This window comes from Mchenga conophoros, linkage group LG9 (assembly GCF_057382185.1).
Source record: "Mchenga conophoros isolate Kocher_MC1m ecotype Shallow Benthic linkage group LG9, M_conophoros_male_GT1.1, whole genome shotgun sequence".
Taxonomy (NCBI): Eukaryota; Metazoa; Chordata; class Actinopteri; order Cichliformes; family Cichlidae; genus Mchenga; species Mchenga conophoros.
Genome location: NC_140534.1, coordinates 24,804,764 through 24,820,648, shown reverse-complemented (window position 1 = coordinate 24,820,648; position 15,885 = coordinate 24,804,764). Strand labels below are relative to the sequence as shown.

The following is a 15,885-nucleotide window of genomic DNA, read 5'->3' as shown; positions in this document are numbered from 1 at the left end:
AGCAACTGTAACCACATAATTTCCTTAGGAAAGTACTGTATTCTGATTTTGATTTTGTTATCCAGTATATGGTGCAGGATGCTGGTTCCGACTTTAAACTGTAGAGGGCAGTAAGCAAAGCGCCAACTTTAATCTGCCGGAAACTAATATGTAGAAGAAGGAAAGAGTGAACACTGATTCCCTGTGCGTTGTTCTTCAGGCTGCAAGTCCGCTGCCAGCCAAAACTTTGTTAAAAATCAGTAGGCCCTACCAATTAGACAGTTATGTTCAAGTCATTACTTAATTAACACACTCACAGCGATGTTATAGAAGACATGGACTGTGAATTACAGCGTGCCAATTTCGCGACACTCCCGCCTTTGAGTCAGTACTCGGGGCATAATGTCGCTTTAGTTTTCTAGAGTGCGCGGGTGAAGTACAAACTGTAAACAGCGCCATTGTTGTGCTAACGGAGGATATTGGCTAGAAGAAAACGTTATATTTGGTCTTTGTATGGCTAAATAGTTATTTTTTACATGATTTTTTAAGGTGTTCACGTGAGGGCTAACAAACTAGAGAGTAAACGAACACGAAATGATTATTACCTGTTAACTCGGGTCTCGCGGTCGGAAACAGTCGGCTAACCATACTGTTGAAAGAACGACAGCCAGCTAACACAAATGGAGATGGAGTACCCAGTCCTAGTAAGTTCTATTCGTGCTTTTGCACAAACTTATTACAAACATTACCCTAGCCCAGGACATTTTCCCGGTGACAAGTTTTTAAACTTCCGAGTCTGGCTGCAGACTACCGTCTTTATTTACACACACCGATCGCCTTTTGTATCCATTTGAACATGACTTGTCATTTAACTCGTCCTCTAAACTTAATATTAGGACTGCATTCTTTAATCTCTGCAGCACCTGTGTGCATGCAAGGTGGAGTGGATGGAGACAAATGTTAGGGGTGATTTGTGACAGAAGGATAGCAACAACAGTGAAAAAATGTTGATGGTAGTAATACCTGCTATGATGCATGGCTTGGAGAAGGTGGCACTAAAAACAAAACAAAAAAAAAAAAAACAGGAGGCAGGCCTAGATGCTAAGATTTTCACTGGAGAGACCAAAATGCACAGGATTAGAAATGAGTACATGTGAGGGACAGCTCAGGTTAAGTGTTTTGGAAACTGAGTTAGAGAGGCAAGGCTGGGATGGTTTGGAAATGTGCAGAACCTCAAAAATGGGTTAACTGAAAAGATCAATCCTTTCTCATTTAAACCAGGGTCAAACAAATGTGGGATTGCCAGTTACCAAGCATTTGCTCTGTTTGTTTAAGTTCTCTTTAATATTGTAGGATTTATTTTTACCATCTGGACAGAGACTCTTATGAGATACTTGTTGTTATTGTAATTGGGAAGTCACAGTATATATAAACAAAACTGAAGTGAACTTGACTACATCCATGAATGTTATGATTCTTGTAAAGTTTTAGAGAGTTGATCATTTAGCCTTACATCTGTTGTCTCTTTAGACCCTTTGTATCTATTAGAACAGGGGCTGTGTTTGCTAAGTCAACATAGTTATTCATTTAATCCTGGAGTGGTTTCTAAGCTGGTTTCTCTTCACAGAAGAGACCCAAGAGGAAGCTCTGTTACATTACTGACAATGAAAGGTAAGTTTAAACACGTTTCTACAATGTAGCTGTTTTATTTTAGTTAAACGTTTGTGTGTGTGTGTGTGTGTGTGTGTGTGTGTGTTTTAATATCTATGAGCTTCATAAATTCATTTTCTGGATTTATTCATGCTATTGCAGATTTATTTGTATTTGATATCACAGAACCGAAATTACAAAAGTTTGGAATTACCCTTTAATTCTTACCTTTGTTTTTCAGCCCAGCTAAGCACTGGGAAGGTACGTTGACACTGCAAGATATTGATAAGATCTTTGATGACATGGGTGAGTGATATTCATCCGATTGGTGTAATTCTTTGTTATAAATTAGGTATTTCCATTTTATTAACCTCTTCTCGACTGTTGTTTTTTTTTTTTTGTTGTTGTTGTTTTTTCCAGATTCAGCCTCACATGCAAATCTACAGCCCCCCTCTCCTCTGCTCCAGACTTCTGATTCAGAAATACACCAGAATAAGAGTGAGGACTCGGTCCCCCCAGAGCGACAGCTGATAAAAAAACCTCCAGGACACCAATTAGTAATGGTACAGTCAGTTGATACTTCTGCTTATATTGCATGCATGTCCTAAGCTCTAGTGTTAAACATCTGTTGCAGTCCAGCTATTAAAACAAACACACTTTCTAATGAATTCTTGTTTACTGGCTCAGCCGTGAGTCCTTTTTTGAACAAGACAATATTTTTGGTAATTTGTGTTCATTATTTTAATTCACAATTTTGAATTTCTTCAGGGAGATGATGGAGATGTCTTGCATCCTGCAAGTACTGAACTGGATATCGGTAAGACACTCAAATTTGTGTTCATAATGAAAATATATGCCTTGTGTGTGTGTTTTTTTTTTTTTTGTTGTTGTTTGTTTCTTTGTTTGTTTGTGTTTTTTTTTTTTTTTTTAAATTAAGATAAGATAAGGTAAGATGACCTTTATTAGTCCCACAGGTGGGAAATAAATGAATTGTTTAGGACTGGGCTTTTTCTTGTTGCAGATTTGGACATCCCCTTTAAAGGACATCACCCAGTAAAGACTTCCAGTCCAGCAGAACAAAGTTTGGCTGCTGAAGAAGAAAAGCAGGACGATGAAAAAGCACAAGTTGTGTCCCCAATTCTTTTTATGTGTGAATATGAAGGAATAGAAGAGGTGAAGAAAGACTCTCTACCCACCCAGAATCCCCAGTGTAATGGACAAGTCACAGAGGAGTACGGAAATTCATACTTAGTTCCTAGCAGGAAATGTTGCCTCTACAATTTTTCATGTTTTTATTTTTTTATTTTCCACAAATCTTTCACTAATCCTGTTCTCTAGGAACGGCGAGTCTGGATTGGAGTCTCCCCCAAGCAAGATTGATTTAACAAAGATATCTGGCCACAAGAAGGAGATTGAATTACAAGGGTAAGGTTGCTTTTCATTTAAATACCTCGTTGGGTGTTTTTTCAGGAGGAAGAGACTTTGATGCTATAAATGTGACCATATGAGACCATTAATTGTACAAGATATTTTAGTTTTTTGCCATCTGCCATTTGCCCTTTTCTACTTAAAAAAAATTCCCCAATTAAACGAACATACACAGCAATACTGCACAACAGTAATCAAAGATGAACAATATTTATAGGCTACGGGATTATATAGCACATCAAACATACTGTATTGGTGATACGCTTCATTTTGATCAGTGGAGGCAGGAACAATGATTCAAAAAGATAGGGAAGTGTTTCTGGTCGCTCTTGAAAACATTTTGATTATTTCAGTCACATTTTATGTCTTCTTTGTTTACAGGAGTCAAGAAAGCACACAGCCAGCTGTTCAAACAGTGAGCCGGAAGCCTGAAGTCGCAGCTCCTGTGGCATCCACACGAGCGGGAAAAGATATGACAGCTTTTCTGCAGAAACTGAAACTTGCAGCACAGTCAAAACCTTTCAGGTGAGTTGAGATCAGAGGACACCTTTATAACTTGTCTACGTAAACATGTCTGCATGACATACAGTGCTGGGAACGTTGCTTTTAAAATGTATTCCACTACAGATTACATGCCCCAAAATGTATTTTGTAACGTTTTCCGTTATGTCTCTCAATGACAGTAACGTATTCTGAATACTTTGGAATACTTAATATATTATCATGCTTTTTGCAACTACATGAATGTACTATTGCTGTGGGATTTGTTACTTTTACTGAAGGTTATTCATCATACTAATACCAACTAGATTTTTAAATCTTCATATAAATAAGTAACAGTAGGTGGACATTAGGTAAGGCTGCACTTTTTGCAGTGATCTCGTATTAAAACTGTTTCACGCGTATAGAAAACAGGTCTGCGGCTCCAAACCATAGTAAAGGGACCTCTGGTTAATACGTCGGGTTCTGTGTCGGGCTCGTAACTGAAAACTAGCTTTACTTTGTTGTCTGGGTCAACTTTGCTAGCGAGAGACAGAGAGAGGCATTGAAAGCCTGCTCCAACGGAACTTATTGTTTCAGAGGAAAACACGAACACGGTGTACAGTCGAGTCTTAATAGCTTACTCACAGCTGGGCTCGTCAGGCACTCTTTTTGGCTGCAGTGGTTATTATTATATTTACATGCTTCCAGCTCCCGTTTCTGCTCGGTGACACAGAGCCTCTTAATGCGTGTTTTGTTTGGGTTTCCACTGGCGTGGAATTACCAAAAATAGAGAGGGCATAGCCTAACATATGAAACAGGGAAAGACTGCCATGTAATCCTTTTATTTCAACAAAGTAACTGTATTCTGAATACCACCTTTTTAAACAGTAACTGTAACGGAATACAGTTACTCATATTTTGTATTTTAAATATGTAACATTGTTAAATGTATTCCATTACTCCCCAACACTGATCACATAATACCACGTGGCCTCAGTCACATTCTTTCCTAAAAAAATTAATTATATGTATTTATCTTTTTTTTTAAGTTCTGGGAAGAAACAAGTCAAAGTACCCACTCCTCCCCCTGAACCAGAGGATGATTTTATGATCCTAGAAGATGATACACCTCTGTGGTTTTCCATCCCAAGTAAAAGTGCTGCCAGTAAGAAACAAAGTCACAGCAGAATTCCCAGCACAGACAAAGACAGCTCAGATAAGAGGACAAAGGATAGATCACTGGAGATGCCAGAGCCACAGCAGGAAAAAGAAAAGTCAAAAAGTAAATTGGAAGATCAGCCTGTTGATCAGAAAATTAAGAAGAAAACGAAGAAAGAGAAGAACAGTGAGGAGACTGGGCCTAGAAATGAGGAAAATAAGCTTCCTGCTCCTCAAGATGCTCCTGCGGGTGACTTATTGGTTCAAGAAGAGCCAGTAAAAAAGAAGAAGCAGCTCAAGAAAACTTTGTCAAAGGAGAGTGATGAAGCAGAAGATCAGCCTGAAGACACAACGAGTCGCAAAACAGAAAAAGCGAAACCCTCTAAGAAAACAGAAAGGAAAGCAAGTAAGTCTGCTGAAACAAAGAAACAAAAGTCTTCAAAAGATGGTAAAGAAAATACCAAGACACAGAAGGCTGACTCGTTAAAGGCGAGCAGGAAAGAGCTGCAGGGAGAACCTACTGTTAAGGATGTTGATGAGCAGACCAGTGACAAGCACAGAGATACTGAAGACATAGTTTCTACTGTTGGTGAGTCCTTTGTACTTCCTAAAAACTCTTCTATAATTGGTTGTTGAATATTTGTGCTAGCTATTGTCATCTTATGTGATCTTAACCTTTGAAGTTTGATTAAAGTTTTGATCTTTATCATCAAAACATGTTAATTTTTGGAATTGCAACAATTTTTTCCTTCATTCACTTAAAATTACTTTGCTTACTTTATATATGTTTTTCCTTTGATCCCTTTAGACAAAGAAGCTATGAATTGTGAAACAGACGGACAGGTGAAACAAAACAACCAGTCAGTTGTTTCTAAAGGGACTTCATCTGAAGACTGTCAGGTTCTCGGGAAAAGGAAAAGGAAATCGACAGGAGAGTGGTGGTTGAGTTGCCCTCAGAGCACAGAGGAAGCGGACAACAGCCAGCAGGCCACGCAAAAGAAGTCCAAACAGAAACCTAAAGACTCCAGCGAAGCAGTTCCTTCACCTGCAAAAGCAAAGAAAGACAAAGCCTCAAAGAAAAGAAATCAGAAACGGCTTAAAGTGTTGCCCAGTCAGGAGACGAGTGAGTTTAAAAAAAGGAAAACAAAACAGAGCGAAAAAGGAAATAAACAAGGAGAAAAGTTAGACAAGATGAAAGCAATTGATAAAGATTTAGTAACGGCTGAGCCGGAGCTTGCCGACGAGCCGGAGCAGCAGGAGGTCCCGGATCAAGAATTGGACCAGGAGTCTAGCCCTTTGGTCTTTACTCAGAGGGACCACAGCCTTAACTCAGGTAAGGTCAAGGTAAAAGTGCCAGTACTACAGAGGAGTTTCTGTGACTGATGTTTTATATATTGTGCTATTGGACTCTTAGTACTGATGCATGTGTAGATAAAGAGAATTTGGCCTTTTGTGTTGGATCGACTTTTAACAGATGTCTTGACAGGTAGTTTAGCCTTCCAAAGTAAAATAGGTAAATCTTGTTGGCTATGAGTTAATACTGTGATAGTGTTAACAAGTCATTAAAATTTGGCTTAGATCCACCAAGCTCTTCAAGGTCAACTCAATGATTTATTTGTCTAGAATTGGCAAAATAAGGAGACACGATAAACTTGGGATCAGAAACTTTTCTTTTTATTGCTTAAAACTTAACACAAATGTAACTTACTAAACAGTGAAATGAATGCTACACATAAAGAAAAAAAAATTGTGTCCGGTATATTAAAATGAGGTTCACCAGGGCAAATGAAAAAAGGCTGTACTTTGCACTTGCTTTTATTGTACTCATAAAGCACAAACAAAATAAAAGTGCGATATATAAAACTGTTAACTTAAAAGTAAAACTAAAGTATTCTCTTAAATGTTTGCGCTCTCAGAGTGCTCCTTGTTTGCCTCCTAGTTGGTGTGAAATATTAAGTAGCAAAGAATGGAAAGGAAATGTGCTTTTTGTTACAGGAAATAAGATATTTCAGAAAGTATATCAGCACGATTCTACTGGAAAACTGTCAGCCACACCAAAAGCGCCCGTGTCGCAAAGTCGACCTAAGGAGCGGCTCACGGAAGCAGATTCAGCCAAACGGAGAAGGAGAGCCCCGGGCGATTGGTGGCTTGTCAACAACGTAGCTGAAGATTTGGAGAACGTGTCCTCAAAGCCTCAGCAGCTTCATCCCAAGAGGCCCGAACCTAAAAAAGAAAGGAAGAAACAGTCTAAACAGAGCAAATCTCCCAGACTCGGTGTTCCCAAAAATGGCAACACGGCAGTCTCATTAAAACCTCTAGGAGGAGCTCCAGTGCCTCCTTTGACAGCAAAGTCACCGATCACTCCTAAGACTGTCAAACGCTCTCTGGCAACATTTAGAGACATTTTTGCTTCAGTCATAGAGTCTTCGACTGTGGACAGACGTCAGACTAACAGATGTAATGTCAGATCACGTCCGTCTGAGGAAATCTGTGTAGCAGGCAGTAACACTCATGCAGCTGACAACAGCCCAGACAACCAGGAGACCACACGAGACAGCAGGTATCAGCTACATGACATGCAAGGAAAAGCCTGAATTACTCTTAACCTCTGTCTTTATTATATTTTCAGTATATTTCTGACTGTCGTTCATCTTTTATCGGCAGGTCACAAGTCCACAGGAGTGGACCGTCCTCCATGATTGAGCTGGAAGACTATGAAGACGCTGACAGCATAAGTGGGTTTTAAATTACATTAAAACATTTTCCAACAGTTTCATCTTTCAAAGAACATTTTACACAATTCTCTGAAAAGAAAGCTTCACTATAACATTTAATAAAGTGTAAAGAAAAGTATAAAGTGTCAAACACTGGCTGCTTCACTCGTAGTAAAAATGAGACGGGATGAGCTGAAGTCATTAAAATGCTTTTACTTTACATGAGAAAGAAATCTAATCAACAAGGATTTAATGTTATTGGCTTGTTTTGAAATCAAAACCCCTTTAAGTATTTTGCTAATTTAAAAAAAGGCAGTTTATTGTTTTTTATAAGTCTCAAGGCCCTGAAATTCTTTCCATTTTGGGTCAGACTTCAAGCTGGTGACATGCCCAGAACCATTAAGCTCTGTGATCATCTGATATTTCATTCATAATCTCTCCTAGCCTCTCAGTGTTTCTGATACTGCAGGCATCTGCAGACAGTCAGATAAACCACTATAAAGTGCAGTGTTTGTGGACGGTCCTTTTCTACAAATATTATAGTATCAGTAATTGAAGCGGGAACTTGGGGCACTGGCACGTTTTAAAACCTGGATGAATAAGTAAATAACTGAGAGCAGAATTGTTTTTCACAATGATTTTCAATGTCAGACCAACTAGGAAAAAAACTGTCAGTCCCACAAACTACCAAACAGATAAAGAGACTCAGAAATGGTTTTGAAAGGATTCAGAATCATTAGAGGAGGAATTTAAAAGTGCTGAAGCTTTTCCTTTGTTGTTAAATAGTAGTATAACCGGCTGAAGCCTAATCTAGTGTTTGTTGTGGATGAATCAGTGTGTGTCACTGTGAGTTCAGTCTTGAATTAATGAAATGAATCCGTCACATTTGACATTTTCGTCTGTCAGGCTGGCAATACGAGCATTCATACTGCAATATTTACAGCCCTAAAATGGTCGTCCTTGTTAACCTCAGTTGGCTTGAATATAAATGATAAATATCTGAAAGTGTGATCACTGTTTGGGTGCGTGCCCGAATGGTTTAAAAAAACCTTATTTTTTCATTATAAATATCTGCGTTTTATTTTTATTATGTTCCAGTTTTGCCGTCATCCAGGAGCACAGTTCTGCTCTCTGCTTCAGATCTTTGTGCCCCTCCCCTCAAGCCGCTGATCTTACAGCGGAAGGATATGGCCAACCTGGCTGAGTGGTTTAGGAGCCTCTGGTTGGCTACACCAGAAGGTAAGAAAATTCTAAGAAAGAAAAGAGAAAAAAATAAGAAAAAATAATTTCCAAATGTTGTTTTTGCACTGACTTCACAGATACAGGTGTTTAAATGTCTGTTGTCTTTTACACTGTTAAATAAAATAAACTGTTTGGTCATAAATGTGGTTTGTGCTGTTTGTAAAGCAGATTGGCTACAGTGTCTGCAGTCCATTCAGGTTGCACAGGTAGTCCAACTCCTCCAGGACAGCGTATCACAAGACGGTTTGCTAGGTTTCCCAGCACAGTCTCAAGACTGTGGAGAAGATGCCGTGACAGGGGTCATTAACCGAGGACTCCTGAACAAGCACGTAGAAGGGGATCAACAGAGCAGGAGCAGCATCTGCTCCTTTGTTTTAGGAAGAACATGAGGAGCGCTGCCAGAGGTCTACAAAATGGCCTTGAGTGGGCGATTCATGTGCATGTTTCTGACCAAGCTGTCAGCAGCAGACTGCATGAGCATGCCATGAGGGCCTAACTTCCTTTAGTGGGACTCCTGCTCACAGCTCAACACTGCGCAGCTCAATTGGCATTCGCCAGAGGACGCCAGAACAGGCAGAACCGCCACTGGCCTCTCTTTTCACAGATGAGCACATGAGCACAGGGCCACACTGAGTACATGTGACAGATGTGAAAGAGTCTCAAGACAACCGTTTGTAGCAAATGTTATGCTGCCTTCAAAATCACCCTGCATGACTGGTTTGACCGTGGGTCAGCGATGGTATGGGGAGATATATCACTGGCAAATGCCAGTTGAGCTGCACGGTGCAGAGCTATGAGCAAAGGTCCCACTAAAGGACCCTCAGCTATGCTCATGGAGTCTTTTTCTGACAGTTTGGTCATTTTGTGGGGACATTTGCAGCCATCCGTCTCCCTGCACAAAGGAGTCAATATCCGTTCTGCTGCAGGGCTGATGACCTTCTATGGCCCTATTCGGCTCTTCTCCTGTAACGGCCCATCTGTTATCTCGTCCACGCTCTTTAGACTCTGCTGGGAGACACGACAAGCCTTCTTGTAACGACACATATGAATGTGCCATCCTGGAGGAGCTGAACTACAGTACTTGTGCAAACAGAATGGGCTAGAGCAGGGGTGGGCAATCTCAGTCCACGAGGGCCGGTGTCCCTGGTTTTAGATCTCACCTTGGGTCAACACACCTGAATCACATGATTAGTTCGTTACCAGGCCTCTGGAGAACTTCAGGACATGTTGAGGAGCTAATTTAGCCATTTAAATCAGCTGTATTGGTTCGAGAACACATCTAAAACCTGCAGGGACACCAGCCCTCGTGGACTGAGATTGCCCACCCCTGGGCTAGAGGCATCATCTCATGTTACCAGCAGGAACAAAAACACAAGCAAAAAGCCAAACTGAGAACAATCAGTCAGCAGGGATAAGGAGAAAGCAGTGGTCCATGGCAAACACCTGTTAAAACCATGTTGTGGCCGCTCCAGTGCACCTGTTGTCACTTTCACTTGCACCAAAACAGCTGAAAAGGATTCACAGTAGTTTATCCTTCCTAACTGGACAGATCGATCATCACGTCTTTTATTAATTTTCTCTTTATTGTCAGTTAGGATCAAAATAAAATACTTAAAATGCCTGCATCAAAAAACTCAAAGCATTTATGTGTCTAATTTGGTTTGCTTTCTTTTTAATGTAGACAAGACATTTTAAATAAATAAAGTTATGTCATCTAATGATCCTTATGTCTTCTTTGTATTACTGTAGGCGATCCTGGTGTCACTCCAGACCAGTTTGACTGGTACTTCTATCAAGACAGAGCTATGGGCCTCCAAGAGGACGTGAGCACCAACTCCTTCTGTAGTGGAAAGCTGCTGCTGGGATCCCTCATGAAGAAGCCTCTCTGGGTGGACCACAGTGCTACAACAGTGAGTACTACTTTATTCTGTTTCTTGCATATAATTATGCAGTAACTAGGCCTCTTATACAACAGTCCTAAAGTATTTCCATTATTTATTTCTGTCTTTTTAAAGGTTTTTAACTTACTAACCAGCTCAGTGGGTGTGACCATCGATGGCTGTGAGTCATGCTTCAGTCCTGGAAAATCTTTTGTGGTGGAGTCTGGTAAGAATATTTACATTTACTGTAAGATCTCATCATAAAAACGTTTGCAAATACATAATAGATCTTTAACATGGTTTAGTGATAAAGGCACATATTTTTGATGCTTTTTTTGTTTCTTACAGTTACTGTTCTCTTCTTACAGGACATGCATACGCCATCAAGAATCTGACTGCGCAGCCTGCGGTTCTGTACTTCACCAGAATGTTAGTTGAAACTGTAAACTGATGCATTGTGAAAATGTAAATAGAAAATTGGCTGTAATTTTTTTTTCCTAAGACTTACTTCAGTTTATGATTCTAGGAAATAAAACTGAAAGAAAATGTTGGTAAAAATGTAAAATATTTGAATAAAGTTTGCTTTTAAATACCGTATTTGCCATTTCCAAAGCCTGCGTTAAACTGCGTCTTTATCAGAGCGTGACTATCGAGAAATTCGGATATAATTTTAGTTCAAGATGTTTGGAGGTGGTTTTGTTTCCCCCTCTGAAGAAAAAGGTGTGTTTGTTAGCTGTCTGGCATTCACAGTTCTCAAGATATGTTGTTCAAATTTTGTGTTACGGTAGATGCCAATAACAGTTTGACCTGATTTCATTTTTGTGAAAATTGGGTCAAGGTCACAATAAATGTGAAAATCAGTAAAACTTTATATGATTCTCTTCAAACTTCTAAACAATATACCAGGCCTTGGAGGACGAGAGTACAAAGGCTGGCTAAGCATTTAACCTTGACCTTCATTTCTGGAGCCATATCTGGCTGTAATCTAAGTAGAAGAGGCCATTTATTTTTAATAATGTTGAAATTATGTTTTAGTTTCAGTCTCCAGCACTTGGATATATGCAGTGAAAGGTGGAGGTAGACATGTAAGCATCATTAAAACCTTTCTTGTCACATTCTCAGATTTTCACTGAAAAACAGCATTCAGTGAAATCCTGACTTGTGAATGCATTCAGGGTTACTGGTCCACAGGTGTGCACAGACGGTTTGTCATTAGAGAAACTGCCCTTCAGAAGTCATGTCATGTTAGAGGCATTGCCAGAAATGTTTGCCTCTTCCTCTGTTCTGAGTTTCTTTTCACGTCAAGTTTGAAAGAATTGTGATCTTTCAAAAAGATAAAGAGATGAGAAATACCACACGTAAACACATTATACGTGCTACCAGTGATCTTTCACATCCTTAAAGACTACCTTTGAATATTACTATATTTAAAAGATACAGTATTGTATCTTTTTGCAGAAAAAATTAAAATTACTTAGCACTGTGTGTGACTCATCTGACATGCGACACGAGCTTGGACTCCACTGGAAGCGTTTCTCTTCTCCCCACACTACTCCCCTCACCTGAACGCACCTTTCTGTCTTTCCTTTGGCAAGAATCCACAGAATAATGGATTATAGAAGTTTTGGTACACTCAAGGCTTTTGCTGTGAAATGCAATATAAAGGATGTGTAAGAAATAAAAAAGATTTAAACCAGCTGAAATTTCTGACCAAGTAACGATCACGTAACGCACGGAAGAAATAAAAAGCACATCACTGAGAGCAGTGCAGTAAAGTCATACCAAAAGTAACTGATGATAAACGGGCGTTTGTCATATGTTTGTTTTAAAGCAAAGCTCACACATCTGCTGGCAGGCACTAAGTCACACCCACAGCTCTGCTCTGTCATTAAATATTTACCGAACTACCTCAGGAGCCAAAATCATGTTTCCGTAAGTGAATATGGTATTTTCTCCCCCACTATACTGTTGAATAGTTTATGAGACAATGATACCAACATGTTTCTTAAACAAGAACTTTGGGGTTAAGCCTTGAAGCTTCTCCTTCATAATGTATCACACACAAGTGGCTTTGGAAATCTTTCGCTGTGCAGCGAAGCGACTTCCATTAAGACGTCTGTTTCTGCAGGCTACAAAACGTCCATCACTGGTGCAGGCATGCTGATAGTCGCTAATTAACTGATCACCACCCATGACTTGAATGTAAAATAAAGGAGAAATGAATCTTCTCCACGGTGAGGATCCAACCACCTGCCGGTTTGATAATTCATCACTTCTGAACGTCTGGTTTTTGCATAGTGCACCCACGGACTGACTCTCCTCGGGGCAGGAACTCTCACTCAGGATGTGTGTGGACCTCCAGAGTATTCACGGGAATAGCCTCCCAAGGTCTTTAATTATAAACTACTGTAATATGCCGCCTGTAACGCAACATCTGTGCAAGGAAGTGAGCGAAATACATCGAGCCTGATCTGGTGTTGTGAAGGAAAAGCAGGGCGCAGAGAATAACGTCAAAGTGAATTTTTGCTCACTAACCGTCTCCTCGTGTTTCTCACGTTTTAAAAAAGAGAATGCAGGTGAGGTTGGTGGAAATGCAAAGGATGCAAGGATCAGAGATAGTAAAGGTGGATGCCTTTAAATGGCTGGGTTCAACCATCCAAAGCAACGGACAGTTCATGAGAGAGGTGAAGAGGAGAGTGCGGGCAGGGTGGAGTGGGTGGAGACGACTGTCAGGGGCGATTTGTGACAGAAGGATAGCGGCAAGAGTGAAAAGGGAGGTTTACAAGATGATGGCAAGACCAGCTATGATGTATGGTTTGGAGACACTGGCACTGACAAAAAGACACGAGGCTGAATTGGAATCGAAGATGTTAAGATTTTTGATGCAAGTGACCAAAATTGTAGAATTAGAAATGAGAGAGGCAAGGCTGAGGTGGTTTGGATATGTGCAGAGGAGGGATAGTGGATATATTGGACAAAGGATGTTGAAGCTAAAGCTGCCCAGCAGCAGGAAAAGACCACAGCGGAGGTTTATGGATGCTGCAGGGAGAGCTGTTGTTACAGTTGACAGGGATAGGGTGAGATGGAGGCAGATCACCCCCTGTAGTGAACCCGAAAGAGAAGCGGAAGACAATGTGAGAGGATGCAGTGTTTGATTTGAACTTTTAATCCTAATTTGAGCCTAAACGCTCAAATCACATGGATCCCTTAGGAACTTGTGGCTTGAGCTCTAACATAGACACTCAGAAATGATTAGGCCTCGGTCTTGCCGATTTTTCAAACGCACAGATTCATGTGCTAAATTTCCTTTAGAAGTCTAACGATATTTCAGTCACCAAAATTAAGAACAAAGCTGCAAGCCAGTTTGAAAAACCCTCGGCTAATGAGTGACAGAGTGAAAGAAGTGTGCTGTCTTAGTTTGCGCTAAAGTGCAAATGTGGACTCCCATTCTCAGATAAGTTGGTTTAAGTGGTAAGACAGACACTGAATAATGTATCCAGAGTCTGCCTAACACAGAGCTTAACCTCAGCCTCTGCCAACGAAATGCACTCTCTTACTCACAGTTCTACTCCTTAATGCATCTGACATAAGTGTATCTAAAACCGCATAATGACTCATTTAACAGCCACAGATACGGCGCTTAGTTCGCCGGTCTAATACCTCGTGGGGATCAGCATGTATTTTATTAAAGTTTCACCTAAGATGTCAACATGAGAAAATGAAAAGAAGTATTTTATGTTTTGCACCCAGGGCTTGCAATGTAATCAGATGCAAATAAATATATATTTAAAAGCTGATTTCAATCAAACTCCATGTGATTCAGCTCAAAGTGCAAAGCAGAGGTGTGTGGCTTCAGGCGTGCTCGGGAGAGATGAATGACCTTTTGTGTTTATCTCTTTCTGCCGAGAAACGTTTGATGCAGGAAGTTGTTGCTCAGATGTTTGATTTCTTTCGCAAAAACAGGTCCTTTGTGAGTAAAGTGCTTATTAGCAGACAACTTCTGGAGAGCCAGTGTTTACATTTCTGAGATAGTTTAAGCAGAGTTTAAGCTACGATGAGTCGGGATAGCAATCACAGCTTTCTAATCTTGAATTAAAGCAACTGGGATAAACCATGGACAGCATTTATAATGAGAAACCTGGCTGCCAGTGAGTATATTTAACAGTCTGAGCCTACAGACATCACACAGGGCTTGCATTCACTGAGCCTGCCATGAATTCATTTGTCCAAACAAAGCCTATTCAAGTTTTCAGTCATTAATCTTAGTCTCAGTTCTTGGACCCGACTTCAGGCACTGATCATTTTCCTTGCCTTTGTTCGAACTGGCTCCAAGTAACTGTTTGGGGCACTTGCTAATGGGCGCGTGAGTGTATGATAAACCAATTTGCAACAAAGCTGTTGTGTTGTTTCATGAATCACCCTTTATTAATCAGTGAGCGCTTTCATGTTCAGGCAAATAACAGGAAATCGTTTTTTTAATGCTCATTTGAAATTTTAACACAAAGACTCGTTGAGAGGGAAAATAAAGCCTTTTAATTAATCCTTAAACACATGTTTGTGTTCCTGATGTGTACCCTGAGTCGAACAGCTGAAAGAGCCAGTCTCCTACCCCTGTCTCCCATGTCACTGAACTCCAGTGTGTTGTTTTACATCCTGTTTACACCCCTGCTAACAGAGGATACTGACACTTTTGGCACAAACAGAATTTGAATATCTCTCATTGAAAAATTATCCACAGGAGTTGCACTGAGGAGTACGCCCCTGCAAACAGACGCAGTGTTTTAGTTATTAGAGAAGTAAATCATATGCACATCCATTATGCAGTGCGGGTGTACACAGAAGACATGCAGAGATGTCCAAACAGTTTAGTTTTATCACAGGATCGATATCCTGAAATAAAACCACTTCATTTTGACTTATTGATGTTCTCGGATTAAGAAATAGGGATTAGCAGACTTTCGTAAAACTCTAAACACTCACTGGCCACTTTTTACAGCTGTTCAGCTGTTTGTTCAGAAAATTATCCAATGAATCACCTGCTGAAGTTCAAACCGAGCATCAGAATGGGGAAGAAAGTTGATTTAAGTCGCTTTGAAATTGGCGTGGTTGTTGGTTCCAGGCGGGCTGGTTTGAGTATTTCAGAAACTGCTGATCTTCCCACACAACAATCTCTAGTGTTTACAAAGAACAGCCTGAAAACACGAAAATGTCCAGTGAGCACCAGGTCTCTGGATAAAAATGATCCTACAGGTCAGAGGAGAATAGTCAGACTGCTTTGAGCTGATAGCAAAGCAACATTAGCTCAAATGACCACTCATTACAACCAGTATATGCAGAAGAGCATCCCTGAA

At 40.3% G+C, this 15,885-nt stretch overlaps 1 protein-coding gene across 4 annotated transcripts; it reads left to right on the top strand.

Moving 5' to 3' along the window:
* Positions 1 to 193: 193 nt before the first annotated feature.
* On the top strand, positions 194 to 11,131 carry LOC146567337 (uncharacterized). 4 transcript variants are annotated; one of them, XM_085287112.1, is made up of 16 exons: positions 194 to 683; positions 1,610 to 1,650; positions 1,871 to 1,935; positions 2,050 to 2,192; positions 2,398 to 2,446; positions 2,651 to 2,861; positions 2,968 to 3,054; positions 3,439 to 3,582; positions 4,590 to 5,287; positions 5,507 to 6,031; positions 6,694 to 7,258; positions 7,363 to 7,433; positions 8,511 to 8,651; positions 10,404 to 10,564; positions 10,670 to 10,760; positions 10,903 to 11,131. In XM_085287112.1, the coding sequence occupies exons 1-16, from the start codon at positions 660 to 662 to the stop codon at positions 10,983 to 10,985; spliced, it is 3,099 nt and encodes a 1,032-aa protein (XP_085143238.1). In that variant the 5' UTR covers positions 194 to 659; the 3' UTR covers positions 10,986 to 11,131. The 4 variants fall into 4 exon arrangements, with proteins under 4 accessions (XP_085143238.1, XP_085143239.1, XP_085143240.1 ...); XM_085287113.1 differs by having other exon boundaries at positions 1,607 to 1,650; positions 1,871 to 1,890; XM_085287114.1 differs by having other exon boundaries at positions 195 to 683; positions 1,607 to 1,650; positions 1,871 to 1,890; positions 2,097 to 2,192.
* Positions 11,132 to 15,885: the final 4,754 nt, after the last annotated feature.